This window comes from Columba livia, chromosome 24 (genome assembly GCF_036013475.1).
Source record: "Columba livia isolate bColLiv1 breed racing homer chromosome 24, bColLiv1.pat.W.v2, whole genome shotgun sequence".
In the NCBI taxonomy this organism is placed as follows: Eukaryota; Metazoa; Chordata; class Aves; order Columbiformes; family Columbidae; genus Columba; species Columba livia.
Genome location: NC_088625.1, coordinates 1,914,320 through 1,937,910, shown reverse-complemented (window position 1 = coordinate 1,937,910; position 23,591 = coordinate 1,914,320). Strand labels below are relative to the sequence as shown.

General features: G+C 62.0%; 2 protein-coding genes across 8 annotated transcripts; both read right to left on the bottom strand.

Annotated features, from left to right (window-relative positions):
- Positions 1 to 1,478: 1,478 nt before the first annotated feature.
- Positions 1,479 to 6,101, bottom strand: MFRP (membrane frizzled-related protein). Of its 5 annotated transcripts, none has more exons than XM_005500785.3 (13): positions 5,739 to 6,101; positions 5,524 to 5,635; positions 5,144 to 5,272; positions 4,627 to 4,788; positions 4,303 to 4,546; positions 4,078 to 4,208; positions 3,805 to 3,930; positions 3,577 to 3,653; positions 3,301 to 3,449; positions 2,986 to 3,116; positions 2,616 to 2,750; positions 2,333 to 2,460; positions 1,479 to 2,264 (listed from the first exon to the last, which is right to left on the bottom strand). In XM_005500785.3, exons 1-13 carry the CDS (start codon positions 5,922 to 5,924, stop codon positions 2,040 to 2,042), a joined length of 1,935 nt encoding a protein of 644 aa, XP_005500842.2. In that variant the 5' UTR covers positions 5,925 to 6,101; the 3' UTR covers positions 1,479 to 2,039. The 5 variants fall into 5 exon arrangements, with proteins under 5 accessions (XP_005500842.2, XP_021140934.2, XP_021140935.2 ...); XM_021285259.2 differs by having other exon boundaries at positions 3,577 to 3,662; positions 5,739 to 6,067; XM_021285260.2 differs by having other exon boundaries at positions 3,301 to 3,434; positions 3,577 to 3,662; positions 5,739 to 6,067.
- Positions 6,102 to 6,713: 612 nt separating this feature from the next.
- Positions 6,714 to 22,613, bottom strand: USP2 (ubiquitin specific peptidase 2). 3 transcript variants are annotated; one of them, XM_065040281.1, is made up of 13 exons: positions 22,358 to 22,613; positions 17,766 to 18,532; positions 10,642 to 10,692; positions 10,230 to 10,353; positions 9,816 to 9,927; positions 9,625 to 9,735; positions 9,409 to 9,473; positions 9,212 to 9,315; positions 9,058 to 9,138; positions 8,825 to 8,903; positions 8,613 to 8,720; positions 8,295 to 8,415; positions 6,714 to 8,177 (listed from the first exon to the last, which is right to left on the bottom strand). In XM_065040281.1, the coding sequence occupies exons 2-13, from the start codon at positions 18,489 to 18,491 to the stop codon at positions 8,090 to 8,092; spliced, it is 1,770 nt and encodes a 589-aa protein (XP_064896353.1). In that variant the 5' UTR covers positions 18,492 to 18,532; positions 22,358 to 22,613; the 3' UTR covers positions 6,714 to 8,089. The 3 variants fall into 3 exon arrangements, with proteins under 3 accessions (XP_064896353.1, XP_064896352.1, XP_005500793.2); XM_065040280.1 differs by lacking the exon at positions 22,358 to 22,613 and adding an exon at positions 20,709 to 20,846; XM_005500736.4 differs by lacking the exons at positions 17,766 to 18,532; positions 22,358 to 22,613 and adding an exon at positions 13,200 to 13,560.
- Positions 22,614 to 23,591: the final 978 nt, after the last annotated feature.

The following is a 23,591-nucleotide window of genomic DNA, read 5'->3' as shown; positions in this document are numbered from 1 at the left end:
AAACTCCAAAGGAAATCAAGGGCCTTAGGAGCCAAAAGCTACAAGACACGGGGAAAAAGAAAAATAATCCCATGGTGTCAGAAGTACTGTAAGCAGGGGGAAGGGACAGCAAGGCAAACAGCCTGGCAAAGGGGGAGGAGGTATGAGCTTCAAACCACTTTGGCTGAACACATCTGAGCACCCAGGCGGCAGGATGGTGGGAAGGGAAACAGGAGAAAACAGGCAGCAGAGTGGAAGTGGAAAAAGAGAAAGGCCAAGGGAGGGAAACCCAGTGAAGACAGGTGGGGTTGGAGCAGCAGAAGGAAAAAGGGAGCCCTTGGAACATGCGGGTCCCCTGACTGGCAGCCTCAGGGCTGTCCCTGGCAGCAGGGCTGAGGCAAGGAGGATGGCAGGGCATGTGCGATCTGGCAGTGCCAGCCTCGGGAGCACCTGCAGGGAGCTGGAGGGGCCAGCCGGGGGTGCCCGGGGGCAGGCGAGGAGCTGAGCAGGCAGGGATGCGCTGGGCAGCAGCAGGCAGGTCACGGCAGGCAGAGCAGCGCTGCGGTCACGCCGGGAAGCAGAGCTAACCCTAGGGAACCACAGGGCACACGGCAAAGCTGGGACTATGCCGGGCTTTCGAAGGCACTCCCAGCTTGCTTTTAACTCGTTCCAGCACCGAGTGCATCCAAGGGACACGGTCAGGCGCTGACTGGTGGGGCGGCGCTGTGGCTGGGGGGAGTCCCTGTGCCCTGCAGCCGTCTTGCAGCAGCTGGACATGCAGGAAGCAAAGGAGCCCGGAGGGCTCGAGTCCCCAGCACAGAGGTGGCTCTGCGGGAACAGCAGCGTTGTGCTGGCTGCAAGGGCAAAGTGCCGCCGGCCACAGAGGGTCCTGCTCCCAGTAACCCCGCTTGAGCACGGGACTTTCCCACGGGCCCAGGGTGAGAAAGGGCAGCAGGAAGCATTCTGGCACTGCTGGCTTTCTCCTCCCTGTGTGTGGGTGACATTGCTGGCTGAGCATTCCTGCCCCAGGTGCCCAGGGCCAGGCTGCACGCTGGCAGGGAGCTGTCTGGCTCCTCTCTCCCAAGGTGTGAAGGGGCTGTTGTTTTTGGCCAGCTTGGAGTTGGTTTGTGGCTGCAGAGTGTTGACAGGCTTGCAGCCATCAGGGTGGCCTGAAGCCAACATGGCCAGAACTCAGCCAGCAGGGTCACGGCCCTTGCTGGAACAGGATCCCCTCCGTGCACCATAGGGCCACCAGCCTGACCAACTTCAAGACTCATCCATCTCTCTGGGTCCCTGCAAGCCCCCCAGTCCATCAGGGGCACAGCCAGCAGTCCATTCTCTGCTGTAGCCAGGCAGTCTCTCCTGTGACCCTACATTCCTGCTCAGACACCCTCATTTCAGCTCTGGCTTCCCTCCCTCGTCCCATGTCTCATTTTGCCCTCCGATCTGGCACAAGCCACAAACAGACCCTCCCCAAATGAGCCACCTCCTCCACCTGGTTTGTCAGCTGCTCATGCTGTTTATTCTGCTGGCTCTGGGGCTGCAGGACATGGGCAGGTCTGGGCTTTTCTTCTGCCTGCAGCCTGGCTTATCTCAGCCCAGCTTTGCCCCATTTGGGGACTGCTAAATGTTCCCCTGCTAGGCTAGCAGCTACCTGAGGGCTGCTGGGAAGAGACTGCACACAGCCTGGAGAAGCTGAAGCCGAGAAGTGGGCTGGGAATATCGCACAGCTCTGGCCAACACACCTGGGGATGGCTGAGGATGGAGACACAGCGCCCAACCCTCTTGCCTCTGTCCATGTTGCTTGGCAGTGGGACTTTGCATGGGCAAAGCCCCTCCAGCACAAGCCCATGGCATCCAGGCACTGAGCTGAGGGCTGAGCGGAGGGGCTGACCTCAGGGCAGGCAAGAAGGAGCCAGGCAATGGGGTTCATGGGGTTCTACGGATGGGGAACACCCCAGGAGCTGGGTATCTGCAACAGGAGGATGGGATGGACTTTTGGGGTGAGGAGGCGGCTCTGGGCAGGCTGCTTCAGCCCCTGCTCTTCTTCTCTTGCTGGGTCAGGGCTGGAAGCACTCTATGGGGTCATTGGAGTCGGGCAGGATGTTGCAGTTGATGGGCCAGAGGATACCGAGGAGGCCAAGGGACTGCTGGCACCGCAGCTCAGCAGCCAGGCACACCGCTCGGCAGGGCTGCAGGACACCCCCATCCGGGGTGCACTTGGGCACGAAGAGGCTGCAGATGAGGAGGCGGAGGTGCTGGTAGCAGGCGAGCTCCATCAGCGTCTGTGGGACAGTGGCGGTGAGCATGGCATGGTGTGGGCAGACCTACGTGCAGCCCCCAGACAGCTCACCTGATAGTCCTGCAGCACCTCAGCAGCTCCCTCCTGGTCCGGGATAGCCAGCCAGATGTTGGGGAAGGAGGTGGCGTTGTATCCCAGCCCCAGGCACATCTCCACTTCCACAGGCTCACAGACAGATCCTGCCACAGGGCAAGGTGCTTCACTTCTTGTAGCAGCAGCGATGCCCAGCAGGTGTGCCTCAGGCAGACGGTAGCCACAGGGCAGCTGCCAGCGTGTCTCCCAGGCCAGGTGGGCTCAGGTGAGGCTGAGTGGAGCACCCGGGGGTGGGACTCACCAAAGGGTGGGTAGGAGACCCCAGTGCAGTTCAGCTCATCGGTGCCATCAGGGCAGTCGTGCCAGCCGTCACACACAGACTCCAGTGCCCGGCACTCACCATTTCCACAGGAGAACTCTGCAGGGCTACAGGTCTCTGTAGGATGAGAGGGGCCAGCACAGCAGGACATGGGCTTGGGCATGGGGATGGACAGAGAGCAGGCTGGTCATGGCTGGGAGTCAGCCTGTTCCCATGCTGACCACCCCTGTCTCTGCTCTTCTTAATCGAGAACATTTTTTCTGGGGCTTTATCCAGTCTGGCCTTGAAGACCCCCAAGGACAGTGCCTGCACAGCCCCTCTGAGCAGCCTTCATCCCTGCTTGTCTACCTACTCTCTGTGGCATTGCGGGCTTGGTAGGTGGCAAAGAACCCATCGTCTGCTACTCCCTCGTCTGCCACGAAGAGGACAGTCATGACATGGCGTGAGGAGGTCAGGGTGGGTGGCATCTGGTGGCCACAGAACCTGCCAGGGTTGTGGGGCAAGGGATGGGGCCAGGGTGGGCAGCAGGGCTGACCAACACTTGCCCAAACCCTGTCCTCCCGTGGCTCTTCCTCACCAGCCCACATCGCGCCTCAGCTGAGCCACGTGAGCCAGGTGCACCCAGGTTGGTGCAGCAGGGCTGGAGGTAGCAGGGGTGTGCCTGTACCTGCCCATGAGGCTGGCGGCCCCTGTGCCTGTGCTGTCGTGCACCTCCACGAAGTCGAAGCTGCAGTCCTCGTGTGACTCCAGGCTGAAGTTGTGGAAGTGCAGGTCGATGACGTGGCCCACAGGCACTGAGATCTGCCAGAGGCACAGCTGCAGGGCAGGAGGCAGCCAGCAACACCCATGAAGCCAGACAGGGGCACGCAGTGGGAGGCTGCCTTCCTCCCTGCCTGCCCTCACCCTCCTCCCACCTCCACCCTGCCCGCATCCCTTCTCTCACCTGCTGGTGCGGGTATGGCTGGGGATGGCCTGGGGTGGAGAAGTGCCCCTCCAAGGCGGTCAGTGGCCCCCCACACTCTGGAGAGACTCACACACATGCAGCTTTACCCCCTGCCCCTCTCCCTTCACCGTTTCCCCACTCCCCTGCCCCTGCATCCCACTGCCCATCGCCGTGCCCTCTGGCCAGGTGCCGCAGGGGCTCTGGGCTGCAGGTAGGGGGCTGACACACCTTTGTGCTTCAGGCTGCAGTTGGCCTCATCGCTCTTGTCCGTGCAGTCATGGAAGCCATCACAGACGAAGCCCAGGTGGAGGCAGAGGCCCTGGTCGCACAAGTGCTCGTCCCAGGCACAGCTCTCTGCAGCATAAGCAGAGATGGCCAGGCTGGTAGTGGCATCCTACTGGGCAACTTCCCCTCCACCAGCTGTTACGGGAGACCCCCCAGTGCTACCCCCTGCCTGCCTGCAGCCAGGAGTCCCCGCAGTGCCTGGGTGGGGGTACTCACTCTCACTGGGGGCCACGGCGCGGTAGCGGGCGCTGAAACCCAGGGCACCCACACTGCTGTCAGAGACGAAGGTGACACGCAGGTGGTTGGAGTTGGTGTTGAAGGTCGGAGGGGCCACATTGCCACAAAACCTGGGGGTACAACAAGGGGTGAGACCGCTCACCCACGGAGGTGCTGCCCCCTCCCCACTGCACCACCATATTCCCCGGGTACGAGGAGCCCTACCTGGTTGGGCCCCCCTGAGCCGGAGTAGGGTTCGTGCTGCCAAACTCCTGCTCTTCATAGAGCTCCACACGGTCGAAGAGGCAGGAGGCAGTGCCCTCCACGCTGAAGGTCTCCATCTTCAGCTGGATGGCGAGGCCAGGGCCCACCTTGATGTGCCAGATGCAGAGTGCGTCGGGTGGGTAGGGGCCGGGGTAGTTGGGGGAGCTGAAGGAGCCCTCAGGGCCACGCAGGGTCCCGCCGCAAGCTGCACGGGGCAACAGTGTGGACATGAGCTAGTGCCGTGGGGCACCGCCATCCCAGCACACTGACCCACATGGGACTTACCTGGTGCTGCCGTGCTGGCTGTGGGCAGCCAGCTCTGGGTTGGAATGGCAGCTGTTTTGGGGGCTGGGGAGTCCCTTCGGGTGGGCGCTGCGGTGGTGGCAGCAGTGCCGCGGGCGGGTAGGGCTGCAGCTGGGGCACTGGGTAGCTGCGGGGTTGTCAGCTCTGTGCCCAGGAAAGAGCAGAGACAGCTCAGCCCCAGCAGAGAGAGATGGCTGCAGTACAGGGAATGGGCTTTGGAAGCCCACCCAGACCCATGTCCCGAGCTCCCACCCTATCCCACGCACGTGCAGGTCCCAGGGGACCCCGCACAGCTCTCATAGGGGCCAGGGACCTTGCCACATCCTGGGGAAGTGGAGATCCCCCTTTCTCCTGTGCATGGGGGGCACTATTTCATCAGGATGGGCAGACCCTAGGAGGTCCCAAGTAGGATGGACACTCTTGCTGTGCCCTTGTCCACCTCCGAACTGGTTCTGTGTCCCCTGCCCCATTCCCCAGCTCTCCCTGCTTGGGCACTCACGGTGGATGACGATGCCCAGCAGGAGGGCGATGAGGAAGAGGAGGACGGCGCTCATCAGAGCCACGCAAAGCCAGGTGAACTTGCAGTCAGCACGGTACTGCCAGCCTGCCTGCCCCCAGAGCTGCTGACCTGCGGGAAGGTGAGGAAAGCAGGCAGAGCCAGGGTGCTACTAGCCGTACCCCCACGCTGCTTCCTCCCTGCATGGCTGGCTGAGCCCTGGCTGGACGTGTCCCAACCTCTTGTCCCCGGGGTGCTGGTGGGTCCCCTAATCAGCCCCAGAGCCCTGCAGGGAACTTGTCCTACCACCCCACTCCCAGAACACCAGCTGCTTCTGGTGGCCCTGTGGACAGGCATGTGCATACAAGCCCCCAGGCTAGTACCGAGGCCATCCGGGGATGACTTGGGGCTGGTCCTGTCCTTGTCTGGTGGGTGCTCCGTGCCTAGTGCTGCCTGAGGCTCCTCGCCCTCAAAGACAGGGTTGCAGAACTCCGTCTGTAGGAGGGTGAGCACAGGTGGCACCATGAGAAATATGCTGTGGGGACCTATGGGTGGCAAGGTGGGGACCCCTAGGTAGCACCCTCACCCTCAGCCCTACCTTGCTGTGGTCCAGAGCCTCAGGACAAAGCGTGATTTCGGTGCAGTTTTTCATGGCAGCAGATGATTCCCAGCGCAGCCTGGCTAAAAGCCTCCCCAGCACGCTCTGCCCCCCGGCACCACCGCCTGCCCCACCACCTGCTCCCCCCCAGCTGCCCCCATTGCGGCTTGGGGTCCCCCGCTCCATGCAGCAGGGCAGAGATGGTGGCAGTGCCAGCTGTGCCTACATTTGCCACCCCAGTGCTGGACCCCACAGAGCCTCAGGAGCCATGGCCACCCTGCCACAAGTGTGGGGAGCCCCGGGAGGCTGACAGCCCCAGTCCCTTCTGCAGGCCCCTTCCCCCTCGCCCCGTTAATCCAGCTCAGCTGAGGAAGCCGAGGTCAGGCTCTGGCACGGAAAGCCAGAGTCTTAAAGGGGAAGGCATGCTCGCACCTGCCTTGCGGGGACCCTGTCCCACCAGGGACCCTGCTTTCAGGTGCACAGAGGGGCTGTTGGTTTGCCTGCTGCCTCTGGGCTCCCTGCCAGCACAGGGTGGCACTGAAGGAGCTGTGTTGGGGAGCCTGGGCTGAACACGTCCCTCCTTCCCTTGTGCCTCCCCAACACCGAGCTCCTGAGCCCAACTGTCTGCATTCCCATTGCCCCTTAATGCCTCGGTGCCGGTCTCCATCCCTAAGTAGGGGAGAAAGGGGCCATTGTTCAGGGGCTTGGGGCGAAGAGCATGAGCGCCAGGAGCTCTTCTGGGCAAGAGGAGGAGAAAAGGCTCCTGCTGCACCTGGGCATGCATGGCTGGATGAGACAGACTGCCACCGGCACCCACATCTCCATTGCTTCAGGCAAACCCCTGGGCATGGGTGACCATGGACCCCCACAGCCATGCATGGGCAGACTGCTCTGGCACTGGTGGTGATTCACCTCCTGTTGCGGGAGACACGGTCCCTCGCCGGCCAACCCACAGACAAGCACATGTACACAGCACCCTGTTCAAGCTAAAATTTATTCCTGTGTGAGTCTCACGTGTTTGAGACACTTCCTGCCCACCTTGCTTACACAGTAAACAAGCCAGCTGCCAAGCAGCAACGCTGCCCCCGTCCGGTACCTGCCGCGGGCAGCCCCTCCATCCTGGCCTGCCCTCCCTTGAGCCCCCCCGGGATGCTCCAGGGGCGGTGGGGTGCTCACGGTGTGAGAGTGCTCAGCCTGTGCCCACAGGGACAGTGAGGGCAAAGCAGGACAGGTTGCTGGATTGGATGTAGCTGCCTTGCAGACTGGGGCTGGGATTGTGCTGGGTTGGGCCCATCTCTCCTCCCGCTGCACCTCAAGCAAGGCAGGAAAGGGAGGAGAATAAATTAGAGAAAAGGCTAAAAAGGCCACTGGCGTTTGCTAGCTAAAGGACAGAGAAGCTGGGTGGGTGGGCACGCACACCCCTGGGTACCCAGCGGGGCTCCTAGTTGCAGGGAGAAGAAAGCCCCGACTGCAGACAGTCCCAGAAAGCCACTGTCCTCCCCTCCCTCTCCTCTACAGGATGGACACTCTTGTGCAACCCCAATGGCCTCCTGCTCCCCTAAATGGTTTAAGGCACCGTTGTATGAGGAGGCAGGTAAAAATCCACCGGAAGCACCCGCCGGCACAAGTCCCTGGAGAGCCAGGAAGCGGTGAGGCGCTCCAGGTTGGGCAAAGTCCACTATAAATACATGTAAATTCCACAAAATGTTCTCATCCGTCCCGTCTGTAGGTCTGGGCCTGAACACAGGCTGTTTTGAGGAGTGTGCAGGGGCAGCTGGTGGGGATGTGCTGCCTGAGACAGGACGGAGGCAACCGAAGGGCTGGGGTCCTTCGCCAGGAGGTTCAGAAGCGCCAGGAGGAGGCCAGGAGCAGTTCATGAATCCTCTGGGATGGCCAAGCAGCAGGGGAGTGCCAAGAGGCCAGGAGAGATGCGGGAGGCTCTCCTGGGTCCCCAGCATCGAGTGCTCCTCCAAGGGAGCGGAGATTCTGGCTGTCAATGGGGCAGGAAGCCCCATGCCTGCAGAGTCCCTTGCTCAGTGTTTTTATTATCCACCAACAAAAAAAAAAAGGAAAAAAAAAAAAAGAAGAAGAAACTAAGGTAAAAACCAAATGGCAGCAATCAGGAGGTGCCTGAGCTGCCTTGGCCCTGCCCTGCCACCGGCTGCCCTCCTCAGTTCAGAGCTGGAGTGTCCTTGCCTGGGGTCTGCTCCTGGCCACCTCCAGCCTCCCATTGCAGCCACCTCAGGTTCTCTCCTCTTCGCCTCCATCTTGCACCTCTGGGGCAAATGGCCAAAACCTGGAGGAGCTGGCTCTAAGTGTGGTGCAGCACATCCCCAGGGAGGCAGGGCTGGCTACATGCGGGAGGATGGGCTGGCCAGCTCGTAGAAGAGCAGGTAGGCATCGCTGCTGCGGACGTGGCTAGATGACATCGGGGTAACACTGCGGAAATGGGGAGATGTGCCGTGAGCAATGGGGACGAGGCGTTGGGATGTCTTTGGCAAGGGGTCTCTGTTTGCCCCAAGCCTGAAGCTGCCCCCATCCCATGCTCAGCCTTACCGGGAGTCGTTGAAACTGTGCCACTCACTGGAGACGGGGTTCTTGCAGTAGGCAGTGTAGTGTCCCCCCATGGTGGTGCCCGAGTGGTTGGAGACGGCATAGAGGTTGTAAACGGCGTGGTCTGTGGGGAACAAGAGGGGTGCTCAGCAGTGCTGGCTGCTGCCCGGGTGCCCCCAACGTGCCAGCACAGAGCTGCGGCCGGAACGGACCGGCACAATGGATGTCTGTGGCTCCCACCCCCTGTGCTTCTGCCCCCTATCACGGGCTGCAGCACCCTGGGGGGTGCGAGGAACACAGCCAGGAGACGCCAGCACTCACTGCAGCTCTGGGAGGCAAACTCCCGGAGGTCCAGGTCCTTCAGCTGGAAGTTAACAAAGGTGGTGAGCTTGCTCGTTCGTATCCTGGCCTCTGAGAAGCGCTTCAGGTCTTGGGGATCATGTTAAGGAGCCAAGGGACAAAGGGGAGCCCATGAGGAACCACATGCCCCCCCCGGCACCAGCCCCTGGCCCATCCCTCTGCTTGAAGGATACGAAGAACGAGGATCTTGGGGAACTTCTGGATGCTGAATTTCTTTGTGCATCTTGTCCTGGCTTTGCAGCGACAACATGTCTGTGGGAGACAAACAGCACAAGCAGCAAGGTGAGAACAGAGGCCAGTCCCACCAGGCATTGAGCCCACAGTCCTGGCAACACAGGTGTGGAGGGAAAGGGGCCCAGCCTGTACCAAGGCAAGCCCACCTGTCTCCATGCCCCAAACCCCGTACCGGTTTTTCATCCCCATCCAGCACATCCTCTTTGGTGAAGAGCCGTAGGCAGTCCATGAGGGTCACCTCCCCGTAGCTTTTCTGTGGGAGTACAGTGTGGGTCAGGGACAGTGTGTGCGGGACAGGGGCACGGGGGTCGGCAGGCACCCCTTACCTTGGGGATGGGCAGGGAGAGGTCCCAGAAGGGGTCGAAGGCTGTGGAGCAGTAGCCACACTCACTGCAGGTCAGAGAACTCTTCAGCTGCCCAACGAAAAGGTCTAGTGGGGATGGGACAAAGCAGGGTGAGACCCCTGGTTCCCAACCTCATTCCCAGCCCAGCCCTGCCCTCCCCTTCTCACAGCCCTGCTCACCACTAATGCGGCTGTCCTCCCTCTCCTGGTATCTCCTCCACATCTGGCGGCTCTTCTCGTCGTCACTGCAAGAAATTGGGAAACAGAGCAGTACTGAGTGTGGCTCAGGGGATGCCAGACCCTGTGATCCATCCCAGAGGACCCCATGCCTCGGCTTGCAGGCAGTGAGCTTGTGCATGGGGCTCGTCCACAGCCTCTGGCCCAGCCATCACTTACGGGAGGTGGTCCAGGGTGTCTGTGCTGGCCCGTGGCCGCACAAGCACGCGGTTCACCTCGCTGTGCAGCCCGTCGAGGAGGAACCGCAGGAACTCCTGTGCATCCTGCTGGCTGCAAGACATGGGGCACAACCAGTGAGTGGCGGCAGGGACCCGGCTCCCCCCTGCCGCCCCCACAGCGACAACACTTACTTGTAGCCAACAAAGCGGGGGGCATATCTCTGGATCTGTGTCTTGAACTCAGAGGGGCTCACGCTCTCATTGGGGGATGAGGTCCAGAGCAGCTGAATCAGCTTTGCAAACTCTGTGGACAGAGGGGCAGGTCAGTGGCACAGCTATCCCCGGCCAGCCCTGGTGGCATGTCCTCAACGTGCCCCCCAGAGAGATCAGCACTCTGCTCCACGGTCCCCACGAGACCCGGTCCTTCTGCTGGCTGGGTACCCACAGCACAGCGCCTGCCCCAGCAAGGCTGAGGAGAAGCACCAACCTCTGGGTGGGGGTCCTCCAGGACACAGGGTGGCCCAGGGGATCAAGGATGTGCTGCAGGGACGGGAAGCACAGAAGCCCTGCCTGGTTTGGAGCCAGGGGCTGGTGACTGACGGTTACCTGACATGAGCGCAGTGCGCATGCGGCTGTTGTTATTGAGGTCCCGCAGGTACTGGTTCTGCAGGCAGTAATCCCGCAGCTCCTTGGTGTTACTCAGGCACTGCAGGATGGAGTTCATGAAGCACTGGGGGAGGCAGAAGAGAAAAAACCATGGCAACGGGAATCAGAGGGAGGCAGGCAGTGGCAAGGGGACACCTGGGGTGGGTGGGCAGAAGATGGGGATGAAGCAGTGCAGAGCATGGGAAATCCTTCCTCCACCAGCACCATCAGCAGCGGGGAGTTGTCAGGGTGAGAGTGTGGATGCTAAGGGTGAGGCGAATGGACAGGGCTCCCCACTGCCCCACAGATGTGCCCACAGAAGAGCACTGGGTGAGCTGGGGCTGTGCAGCCAGGTGCCTTGGTAAGCACTCACCGTATTGCCAAGGTTTCGCAAGCCAGTCAGCCCCTGCACTGCCTTGGAGCTCTGCAGAGAGAGAGAGAACAGGACTGAGACAGTGGCTGGTGCAGGCTGGCTGTGCCTGTGGGCAGCCCAGTGAGGCCATGGTGCCAGGAGCATCCTCATGGAGCAGAAGCCCTATCCCCTTGTAGGCATCATTGGCAGAGCCAGCACCACAGCTTCTCCCTGCACCGGCTGCATGCAGGACCATGGCCAAGGACCCGGTAGGAAGACATGACCGGCCTGACCCATCCTACTTGCGCGGTTGCTGCTGCTGCTCAGCTCCCTGGTGTGGGACAATGAGCAGGGCTCAAAGTCCTCCCTGCCTGGTGACAATGCTGCCCCATGCCCTGGGCTGAAGGCCAGGCCAGCCACCCCCACTGTCTCCCCTTGCCAAGCCTGTGTCCCAGGACACTGGGGGGTTGCAGTGCCTGATGCCTGCCTTCCAGCTGCAGGAGGTGCGCAGTGCCCACCACTGCCCACCTTGTCCACTCTGGGTGTCCCCTCCAGGACACCCTACACAAGCACAGCCCAGACATTGGCACAGCTGTTTTGCAGGATAAAGTTCACCTGGGAAAGTGCAAGCCCAGCCCTGAGTCAGTGAGCCTGAAGGACGGGGCTGCACACCCAGCGGTGCCCTCCCAACCACCCTCTGACCTGGCTGTGCTGCGCCTGTGCTGTGGGGCTCTTCCAGCTCCCCAGGTACTCCCTGAGCCAGGCAGGATCACGCCAAGAAGAGACAGGCACAGGCGACCGGGCACTGGGGCCAGGAGGCATCGCCACTCTTTGCTGGAGACACCGAGAGTGCAGAGGGGTCTGAGGTGCCACACGGTTGCCCACCCCGCTCCCAGTGTAAGGGTGGGGTTGAGAGGTGACAACCCAAGGGGTCCTGCTCCCAGCCCTGCGTGTGAGCCCATCACAGAGGACAGTGGTGGGGTGAATCTCCGCGGAGCAGGGTCCAGGGCTGACAGGGATTACGGGGTCAGACTGCTGATGACACCCCTCCAGCTAACCAGGTTTTAAGGATCCTCAGGCAAACACCCCAGCTGCCCACTCCAGGCACAAGGAGGGGGAGGAAAAGAGGAGGGGAGGGGTCCCAGCAGCTCCGAAATAGCAGCAGCTGGTGCGTGTGTGGGAGGTGCTGAGCACCCAGCCCTGACAGCAGCCAAAAATAACCCAGATCCAGTTACACGTGCTCCTTAGCGACGGTGCAGGCATCACCCACCACACGGGGGACCAGCATCAGCGGGGACCAGGCTGCCCTGTGTGGGCACACGCAGCTCTACCAGACCCACCAGGCGCCCTGTGTGCCATGCAAGTGCCTCTGCAGTGCCCGGCACACAGAGGTTACCCCAGCTACGGCCGGCTGCAGCGCTCGGTGCTGGGGGGTGAGCAAAAGTGCCAGGTAACCCCACCATCTATCCCCAGGCAAGGGGATCCCTTCAAGGGGCCATCCCCCCAAGGGCATGCTGCTCATGTCCCCACACTTATTGCAGGGAAGGTTATGGTGTCAGGGGGGTAGCAGCAGCTCCTGGGAGCTGCCTCAATGTGCCACCATCATCCCCACCAGGACACTGCTCATCCAGCTGCCCTGGTTGGGCAGCTCCTGCCGTGTGCTAGGAGGGACTGGAGTGTCCCACCAATGTGGGTGCAAACCTCCCCACGGACCTGGCATTCACCCACTGCCTGGCCAGGCCAGGACCTAGGCTGCCCACCCAGAGCCTGGAGCAAGCCCAGCGGAGGGCTGGGGTGAGGGGAAACTGGGCACTCCCATACCAAGGCACAAACCTGTGTGCACTGAGGTCTTCTTTCCTCCCCCCTGGCTCCCCCGGTTTTCCCTTCCCTGGGTGACTCAACTCCAGCTAATCCCCCTCGCCCGTCCAGGGCTTTATCTAGGACACGGCACTGCTCAGAGGAGGAGAAGGAGAGCTGGCTCACGCGGCAGCGGCTGGGGAGTCCCTGAGGCTGCACTGCAGGAGGATGGGGACAGGGGATGGGGACAAGTGACAAGATCCAGACTGTCCTGCCCCATCCAGGTCCACATGCCAAGTGCCTGTTGGGGCAGCAGGAGAGCCCAAGCAGACAGATTTACATAAGTGCCCAGACTGTGCCCTCCCTGCCCCTTGTCGCTGCCATTCCCGCAGAGGGAGATCTGGCTGGCTCCAGGAAAAGCCAAGCTCAGTCTGGTGACACTGTCAAGGGGCTAGCGTGGCCAGGACCCCCTATCTTGAAGCGGGTAGGATGGGGCATGGGGACTTGGCCAAGGTCACTGCAGGGCAGGACTGGGAGAAGGACCCAGGTGTCCTGACACATGCTTTGACCTGCTCCCTGCCCCTCCTGCAGGACACTGGGCACCCCAGCCTCACAGCCAGATGGGACAGGCACACAACCCAAGGCACCCCATCCTCCAGCAAGAGGGATGCTGTGAGGTACCCCATGCTCCCCAGTGAGGACAGGGGCTGCCCCCTCCCCATGCCCCATTCTCTGTCCGCAAGCTGGAGGGCAGGGGCTGCAGGCAGCTGCAGGGCTCATACCTTGGTCTTGTTGAGGACGAGCCCAACGAAGGTGGAGACCAGTAAGGACCCCGGCATGGAGGTACGAGGTCGCAGTTCCTTGTGAAGGTCGGGGAGCGCAGGGGGCTCCTCGGGCAGCGTCACCGTGTAGGAGTCCCTCATGATGGCCCTTGCGGGCACAGCCAGACGACAAGGGCCAGCCGCGATGGGGGAATGTCGGGGGGTGCCGAGCGGGCACCCCTTGCCTTGGGCTAGCTGAGGCTTGGGGCAGGGGGGTCAGGCTCCCCTCCTCGCTGGAGCAGCGCCGTGCTCAGGCGTGCAGTGCCGGAGCCGGTGCCGGCTCTGGGGCTGACGGCACCTGAGCGGCGCTGACATCAAATGGGTGGAGAGGCGGCAGCCGGGCTCCGTGACGGCCAGCCCCCGCCGCACCGCGTGGTACAGCCGCGCCGACGGCTAAGGGGGCCCGCGAGGGGCGGCGGTGCCCGCGGCCGCGCTCCCCGCACGCCGAGCCGATGGCGGCAGCGCGGCCCCGGCCCCGGGGGACTCCGGCGAGGACGCGGGCGGCGCCCCGGTGCAGCCCTCTGCCCCTCCGCCCCACCGGCACGCCGCAGCCCGGCAGCTCTCGGCAGCGCTGCTGCCCCGACCCCCGGGCACTGGCACCGCGCTGGCATCCCGGGGACAGGAGGGCACTTAGTGCAGGGCGGCCCCCCCCCCGCCACGCTCCCGCCTCCTGGGGTGCAGGACTGATGGGACTGGCTCCCCGGGCCCGGGGAACGCTGTACCGCCGGAACGCTGCTGGCCCGAGAGATGAGCGGGTGCTTGGCAAGACACAGGGTTTGCCCCAGCCGGGGCTCGCTTGCTGAAACTGGCTCAGTAAAAGTGGGACACTCGCACAGCATGTGGGTGACTGGAGTGCCTGTAACCAGAGGCCAATGGCTGTCTGAGAGGGATGTGGGGCTCTCAGGCACATGCCTTCCCTATAGCGCTAGTGCCAGGCTCCCAGGCAGTGCCATTTTGAGGGAACTGATGGACAGCAGACAGCGAGTGCATACCCCCCCTGCTCTGGGGGGTGTATTTGCACCGAGCTCAGAGAGTATTTCAGTGCTTTGCTTCCTTCATTGGGGAAAAACTCCCTGCAAATCCTGCGTGGAGCAAAGACCCCATATGGTGTCCCCCCTCTGAGCAGTGGGTAAACTGAGGCAGGGGGCCAGCATGGCTCCAGCTCTTCTCCTGCAGCAAGAGCTGATGTGAAGTCTGGCAGGGAGCCCGGGTGTCCTGCGTTCCAGTCCTGCATCTCCCTCTGTTTCACCCCTCTGACCGCAGCAGGGTGAGTGACGGAGGCTTGAGACTGCTCTGCATGCCCAGGTGTCTTACCCAACCCTGAGGGAAATTTCCATGGGCAACCAAGGCAGGGAGTGCGGTCTGGCTGCTCCAAGGACAGCCAGAGCCTCCAGCCTCACTGAGGGACTGGCAGCACCGAGCAGAGTCTGCTTTTCTCTCATTCAGCCCCCACCAATACACCCCCAGCCAGAGCCAGTGGCTGCTGTCTGAATCCTAATTGCCGCAGAAGCAGCCTCCCCTGTCCGCCGAGCAAGCTCAACACAGCCAGTGGAGGGGCTGACGGCGCGGGGAGGGAGGGAGACTATTTTTGGAACCAGCAAAAATATCTGAGGAGGCATCTTGCAGCGTTATTCATCTGCAGGGCCACGGCTTTTTGCATCACAACGGGATGCTAGTCATAATCCCTGCTTGCGTGTGCATGCATGTGTATATGTATACACACCCCGTGGTGTGTACACTGTACACACACAGGGACACAGTGTGCACGTGGGGGTGTGCACCCCACCAGCCTTGTGCAGGCTGCGTGAGTGCCCTGCAACGCACTCCCACAGCACCTGCAGGTCACATCCTGGGCCCTGGGGCCATGGCACAGCTCTCCAGTGTGTGTACTGCTGTACCACTGCTGTGCACATCACCCAGGGCTCCCCCCATCCTGCCTGAAGCCTGGTGGGTGGCCTGGGGGCAGGATTTGCCCCGGTGCACAGCCTGCTCTGAGCACCATGCAGGGTGCTGGTGCAGCACTCTCCCTGGGGATGTACCATGCTGGCAGAGACAGTTCCAGGGCAAGAGGAGTGGTGTTCAGCTGAACCTTGTGCCCTGGTGACATTGGACGCCCTGGGACAAGGACCAAATTCCCCTTCAGCCAGAGCAGCACTTGAGATCTTGGGGCAAGGCTGGAGCACAAGAGAGAAGGGGAGCCCCAGTGGAATGGCATTGCTCAGAGCCAGCTTTGTGCCCGCAGCTGTCCCCTCTGCAGCGGTGACCTTCTGCCATGGGCAGAGGTTGCCACAGGCCCGGTTGGCACCGTGAAGGCAGGCAGGGCTGGGACTGGCTGCAGGCCAGCAATGTCAGCTGCTCAGGATGGGACTGCAGAGAGCGGCTGGCAATTTTGTGGGTGGCTCTAGCCCTCTGACCCTATGTTCACCCAGGGTGTTTAATGGGGCGGCACAGCTCCGGTCCTGCCCTTCCCAGGAGCCAGCACAGCCCCGCATGGAGCCGGCGGCGGGGCAGGCACGGCCACTCACTGCAGCTGCACACGTCTCCCGCTGCCCTGCGGGACAGTAAACTGAGGCACAAAGTCACGGTGTGGGTAGGAACAAACGCAGGCACCCTCACCTCCTGGCTGCAAAGTCCTCTGGATTGTGGTTCACGTAATACCGAGGCAGGAGGCGACTGAGGAAGAAGGGATGGGAAGCAGCACTGAGCCAACCCCACCGCGCACTGGCTCCAGTGGGAGCGTGTGCTGCTGGCACTGCCCTCAGGGCTGGGTAATGGGGCAGAACCAATGGCAGTGCTGGGGCTGCAACCTGTGCTCGTTTCCGGCACCTGCCGTGACCGCAGGCACCCGAGTCTGCTTTATGATTGGTATGTTTGCTTCCTGGCTTGGGAAAGGAAGGAAAAAAAGCACGAGAGTGGAAAATAGCAGGTGTGTCCATCAAATCCCCAAGGAAACCTAAGCCAGTGTCACCAATCCAGCCTCTCCAGCTGCCCCAGCATAGGTGCCCACCCCAGCACCCTGTCCCAGCTGACAAGCCCTGCTCACCTTTGCCACCCATCAGCCCTGACTTGAAAGTCCTCAGCTACATTCGCATGGAGATCACAAGGCTGTGGGTTTGGCACAGCCCCTCCTGCCTCATGGCAGCAGGCTGGCACCCACACTGGGAGCAGTGTCTGGGCACCTGAGGGTGGGGACCCCTGCCCTAGCAGTGGTGGTGAGGGCTTTAGTGAGTGCCCGTGCTCCAGAGGGACCGGGGAAGACCTTTCCTGCTAAGCCCCAGCTGCAGACACGTGGCAGGCAGGAGCAGATGCTCCTCCCTACCCCATCCCTCCAGCTGTGTCTCCCCAGCCCAAGGGCATGGGCCAGACCTCCAGGCTGCCACTGCAGCCGTTTCCTCAGGGAGGGATATGGGGTACTGGTTGAGAGGGAGAACTCCCACTCCAGCTCACAGGGAAGCAGGAAAGTATCCACCAGCCCTTATCCTCCTGGTTTGGCAGATGATGGTGGGACAGAGCCACAGGGAAGGAAAGGGCCGGTCAGACCCTGCACCAGGGCAGACCAACCTCCACCATAGGTAAATGAAGGCTGGCTGGAGAGTGGGACACAACACGAGCAGAGCCTGACCAGATCTTGGAAGGAAACCTGAGTGGAAAATTACCAGGTTGCTCCCCTGTGTGCCTGAGCTGGGCTGCATGTGTGATGCCTGCTCCTGGCCTAGGCTGAGGCTCTGGAGATGGTGCTGCACCAATTCATACCTGGGGCACCAGGTGCTGTGCCACCATGTGTTACATGGTACAGAGCAGCTGCTGCTTCCCTGGCTGTCATGGGCCATGCTGGGCGCTGGGGCACAGGGCCCCAGGATGGCAGGGATAGACTGTGCCAGGCATCAAACATCACAGGCCACCAGTGAAAAACCTGACTGGCAGCTGGTCACTGTGCCAGACCCAGCACCAGCCAAACCAGCCTTCCCAGCTGGGTGTCTCCAGTGGGGGAAGTGCCCAGCCTGGCCATGTCACCTTCTCTAGCTGGGATGAGGCAGCAGGAAACCTGCTTTGGCGCGCATTGGGCTGGGGCCAGGAGGGAGTAGAGGGCAGGGGGTGTGGGCACAGTCAGCTGTGTGGGGACACGTCGCAAGGTGTGCACCTGTGCAGGTTTGCATGCACGGGGATGTGAGTTTGCCTGTGTGTACCATCACCCACTGTCCCACACACATGCACACAAGGCACCCATAGGGACCCCCCTGAGCTGTGCTCCCAGTGAGCACAGCCCCTCCAAGGACACCCACCTGCCCGCACATGACTGTCACAGCAGCTCTGGCTCAGCAAACCGTGCCAGCAAGAGTAGCTTGAACGGTCAGCAGCCGCCCTGCATGGCGCAGATGCAGAAGCTGAGGCACAGAGCAACGCACCGAGATCCCCAGGGAGAGCATGCAAGGTGCCTCAGGCTCCCTGGCTCAGCACAAGTGGGCACAGACCAGACAACCCAGCACAGCCCGACTTCCTCCCCCAGCCCCAGCAGGTGTCACGTACCATGGGGTCCCGGGTAGCCATGTCACAGTAGCCGTCATTCCTTTCGCAAGGCTGGCTGGAGCAGCGGGTGCCCGAGGGTGGCAGGGCAGAGCCAAGGCCAGCTTGTGAAGGGCTGAGGGGGCTCATAGGGAGGTTGCTGGGGCTGTTTTTCCTCCCATAGCCATCCAGGTATCCGCGGACATAGTCAGAATGTGCAGCAGCCTGGTAGAGATCCTGCAGGGCACCATGCTCCTGGCGGTTCCGGGTGCTAAGGGGGCCAGGGGTGGGCACGTAGGTGCTGTCCGAAGTGTGCAGCCCCGAAAATTCCCGTGCCAGGTCCGAGTGGCTGATGGATTTACGACGGCTGAGAGACGATGTGGTGGGCAGGTAGCCTGTAGGGCTGCTGGGAACCCCAGAGAAGGTGTAGCACGCACCCCCGCTCAGCCCACTGCCTGGCGACCGGGTCTGGGTGCGGATGTACGTGGGGCTCAGGTGGATGCTGGAGTCAGGGTACAGGGACAGCCGGCTGCTGTCGTAGCCACTGTTTAGGGGAAGCCCTGTGTGGCTGTACCGGGGGGAGGGCAGGTAGCTGGCTTTGAAGCCAATTTTGTCACTGTCTGCATAAGATGTGGCCAGTGTAGATCCATAGGTGTAGGAGCTGTAGCCACCAGGCACTTTGCTGTAGGTGGTCTCGGCATAGCGGGATGAGTCAACGTACCGCTTCAGGGTGGAGGAGAGCTGGGACATGCTGGAGGATGGTGCTCAGAGGGCGCTCCTGGAGGCATTGACTGCAAGAGAAGAGCCAAGGATCAGCTTCCACACACCATAGTGAGCACAACGGGGTTCTCACCACCAGCGCACACCCAGTAGCTCCTTCTGCCTTGCTCAGAGACCCTTGGAGGGGTGGGCAGGCAACAATGGGAATCCGGGGGATAAAGGGTGCAGGGGGGCTGTGGGGTGCAGTATGGCCATGGCTCCAGCCAGCCCTCCTGGAGAGCCTGGAACAGCAGGGTCCAGCTGGCACTGCCGTCTGTGTGCCTTCGGGTACCTTGTACCACAGAAGGGACCCTGGGGCACAGCCAGCAGCACCCAGCATACCAGCACCCCCTGGTGAGGTGGCTGCTGTGTCCCCACCAGCCAGGCAGGACCAGCCCGTAGGGGTGGGTGACAGCCCAGCACTCAGTCCCCACAGGGAGCGGGTGGCTTCGGCTGCATGGCGCCCGTATGAGGCAGGAGAGAAACATACAGGAGGACAGGGACAGAGGCACCCAGAGCACAGGCGGAGCCAGCCTGGGGACAGCCCAGGGCAGTGTGGCAGCCAGCAGCCTCCAGTGCTTGCAAATGTGGGCAGTCCAGAGCCAGAGGAAAGTTTGTTCTCGGCATCCCTGCGGGCAGGCTGATGGCTGGTCCCCTACCTGTCCTGGGGCTGCAGCTGGTACTGCGATGGGCAGGACCCCAGCCGGTTCCTCTGTCCTGGTGTTGCTGCTTGTCTCCCTGGGTGCCTGGTGTCCCTTCCCTGGCAGGACAGTGGCTCATGTGGCTCGGAGAGTCTCTAGTCACCCAGGAGATGACCCTGATTCAGAGGTTTTTCCCAGCCCAGCTGGGCGGGCTCTGGCTCAGCTCCAGGCCGGGAGGTGACCGAGACAGTGCCTGGTCCAGCCCTCACACAGCCCTGGCAGCACGCAGGATGCATCCAGGCTTGGGGATGGGCACCAGATCCCTGTCAAGATGAGCCACCACAGCATTTCTCCCTGCCTGACGCTGGGGAGACCCAAGCTCCTGCTCGGGGCCCCGGAGTCACCAGGCGTGCCTGCTCCCCTTGCCTGGGGGAGCCAGCAGGACCGCTCTGCAAACATCACCCTGGGGATGGGAGCTACCCTCAGCCTCCCTGCTGCGGCCACAGCCTGTGTGCCAAAAGTGATCCCCGTGACACTGGAGTGGTGGGAGGGAGCCACACATCGTGGGGACAAGCCCTCTTGGCTCCACAAACCCTGGGGTGGGGGGTGAGGTGGCTGCGGTGCCACCCCCAGCTGCCCCTGCCCATCTAACTCCAGCACAGAAATACACTGGGACTGCTTATAGGACACAGTGGTGAGAAGCACCATCCAGCCACCGTGGCCTCCTGGCTGGCAGCTCAGCTTTCTGGCCAGCTGGATGCATCCCTGTTGCTGTTGTTACTGCCCAGGGAACAACCATCCCACACTGGAGAGGAAACTATTTACAAGCAAGAGCAAGGTGGAGTGCACAGACCTGTTTGGGAACGGAGACTGAGGGGTGAATAATTTGCTCCCAGGCAAGTACTCCATGAAACATCTGGCTCTTCCCAGCCAGGCTGCGGCCACCGTCACCCACACTGGGAGAGCCCAGGAGTGGTTCTGCCAGCCAGGATTCAACATGCACAGTGGGGAATTTTGCTCAGAGGGACGTGGGACCCCAGCCAAGGGCCTGGCACTCCCCACAGGTGCCACAGTGAGAGTGATGAAGCCCCTTGACTCCCAGGGAGTCCACACCTGGCTGCCTGCCTTGCTGGGACACGCAGCAGCTTGGCACAGGGACTCTCTTTGGGCTGCTGCTGCTTTCCATCCCCAAAGCCAGCAGAGATAATCTGGGCTCAGGACAGGCACTTCAGTGCCAGAACAGCCTCATGCCATCACCCACTGCCAGTAGCGCCTGTGCTCTCTGACGGCACACTGTGCCATCGCCTGCCGCCAGTGGCACCCATGCCCTCCCGCTGTGCCTACCACTGCTGGCACCAGCAGCGGCTCATCGTGGCTGCGCGCAGGGCACCTCTGCCCCCGGGAGAGACGGTGGCTGGGGAGCAAGAGGGCAGCAGGTGCTTTCTGGCAGCAGGACAGGTCTCTGCAGGGCAGGACATGCCCTGGGGACACAGGGGAGCTGATGGAGGGGGAACCTGCCCCAGACACAGCAGCTAACCCTTTAGCATTGTGGGAAGAGAGGTCTTACCATGGAAGACTGTTGCATCTGCTAGAACCTCCTGTGCTGCGGAGTCCCCATTCACATCAGAGCAGACCCCAGGGCTGTGGGAGAGCAGAGTGTGCCAGAAGCCAGAGGAGCTGACAGGGTGTGAGAAAACCCCGGATCCTCCCGTCCCTTCCTGGCCTGCCTGGCTCCTCCCTGCCCATAATAGTGCTGAGCTTTCCTGCTGCCTGGCGAAGCCCTGGGGCTGGCATGGCTGAGTCAGGCCTCCTGCACCCTCGTCATCCTCCCAGGGTGTCAGGGGAAGCTGAGGCACAGGAATGTCCGGTCCACCATCACGTGGCCAGGCAGCAGCCAGCACCAGGGACCGGGGAGCTGGAGCACTGCAGGGATGTTAAGGCTGCTGGGGAGTCCTTCCCTGGCCTCCAGCTCCAGCAGCCTTCCCAACAGCAAGCTCAGCACAAAGCTGGGAGGCAAACCCTTCACCCTGGAGGCAGAGGAGCAGAGACCCCGCTCCTTTTCCAGCCACTGTCCCCTGCTGGAGCCCTCCTGGCCATGGCCCGGTGGCAGCTGTCCCCTCCGCGGCCGGCAGGCTCGGGTTACACAGCACTGGCTCTGTCCAAGGTGTTACAGCACAGCTGCTTCTCGCTTACGCAGGCTTGGAGCCGTGTCCCCTGTCCCCTGAGACACAATGTCCCAGCACAGAGGTTACATGGGAGCACCCAGCCCTCTGCAACAGTGCGGGCAGAGGGGGGGACACTGTGAAGGACTTTGCCTGCTCCGGTCTGCAAGGGGTTTGGGGTAGAGAGGCTCTGTGTCCACCTGACAGTGCCAGAGGCATGAGACAGCCTCCTGCCCATTCCCCAAGGGGGACGAGGCAAAGGATCCCTCTGGGTATCTGCTTTTCCCTCTAGGAAGGATTGCCCGCCCTGAGCAGACCTGGAGGGAATGTGCTGCAAAGCATTTCTTCCCTGCAAGGGACTGGGATCACAAAGGGGTGGCCTTGATCAGCAGAGAGACACCCCAGCACCCCAGGGTGCTGCCAGCAATGCTTCTTGTGGCTCTGCTCCAGCACTCAGGGAGAAGCCACTCTGGCTCCAGCACTGTCCCCTCGCTGCTTGCACACCCCAGAGCAGCAGGACCTGCCCAAGGTCAGGTGTGTAGCTGGACCAGCTCCTACCAGCCACGGGGCCTGAGAACCCTCAAACTCACACCACACGTGCTGGCCAGGAGTCATCACCCTGGACTCACTCTTTGCTGCTGACACATACCCACCCAGCTGTAGAATCTGCTACTCACTGCTCCCGTGCCACCCCCCCAGGCAGTAAAACCCGACATCCCCGGGGAACCCTAATGTAAGACCGATAGCATGATTTGCTTTGAGGTCTGTGGGTGGGAAAAACGAAGGGACCCTGGGGAAGTGCCTGGGCACACATCTCTGCCCACGCTGGGGGATGAGGAAGGTGCTGGGGAGCAGGACTTGCTGGCACAGAGCTGCCAAGTTTTCGTTAACGGATTCTGAACCTGTTCTCCAGAGATGCAGAGCCTGCAAACTCCTCCTCCATAGTTTTACCCAGCTGAAGGAAGAGGGGGGTCAATTTTACCAGCATCTCTGAGCCTGTGGTGCTGCAGCCCCCTCCCCAGGGCCAGCGTCCCCTTAGCACCCCTCCACTCACCTGTGTGTGGTTCGGTGGGACAGGTGGCCGGTGGCTGGTCAGGGCTGCGAGGCTGGCATGGCAGGGGGTGAGAAGCTGGCCACGGGGTGATGCCTGCAGGGCTGAGTGCGAGGAGCCGAGCGTGCCGCCACAGGGCACTTCCCCCCGGGCCAGGGGAGAGCGAGTGATGCCCAGGGGCTGACAGCACCCAAACCCTTTGCAGGGGACAGGCCACCCCACAGCTCAGCTCCTTCACCCTTCAGGGACCAGACGCAATGGCTGGAGGGGGCCGAGCTGGAGGGCTGTGGGGCCGCATAAAAACACCGCCACAGAAATTCACGGCTCAGGTTACCAGCTAGATAAATATAGTGTCTTTATCTGACCTCACAGGGCGCCGAAATGCTACTCTCACATTCCAGCTTCAGGGAGGCTTAAAGGGGACGTGAACCCAAGGGGGCTGATGGCCCGTGGCAAGGGGGTGCTCGGCGGGGAGACCACCGAGGTGGCAGGGGCTGTGGGAATGAAGAAAGATGACTGAGGGTAAGTGTGGGAGATATTTGAGGAGGGAGATGGAGGTCCAGAAGAGAAAGGATGGACAGAGGATTGAGAAAGGGAGTGGTGTGGAACACAACTTGCTACGGGGCTCAGAGTGGCAGAATGAGGGGGTGCCCACAGCTGCCAGTAAGGTCTGGAGTAGAGCATCAAGGTAAGTGGAGAAGGTGGTCCAAGTTTTGCCCTCCCTGGGCCAAGCTGTAGGGAGAAGAACCCCCTAAGCCTGCAGCAAAGGTGGGCAGGGGAAACCCAGGATGATGGTGCGGGCAGGGGAGCACCCACCCCTCGCAGCACCCATCCGGCGCTGCTCCCCAACGCCTGACCCACCCAGGGCGGCACAGCCTTGCGGTGCACTGGCACCTGGGCGGCCGTGACTCAGCGAGCACCTGCCAAGTATAATGAGGAGGGATGCAATCGTGGTGGCATCTTCCTCCCTCCTGCCTGTCTCCAGTCTTGAAACAGGGAGGGCCACGTGAGGGATGCGTCGGTGTGACTCTGGGAGCCTGCTAAGGGGTCACTAGTGATGTTTGCGGGTGTCAGACTTAAGGGTGAGCATGCCCTGCGGTTCCCAGCTCCTAGGGCGGCACCTTGACCCTAGGCAGGGAGCAGTGCCCAGCTGCCCTAGAGGATGCAGGGCCCCTTTGCAGCTCCACAGGCAGCACGCAGGCACAGGGGTGTGCAAGAAGGACCCTGGAATGACAGG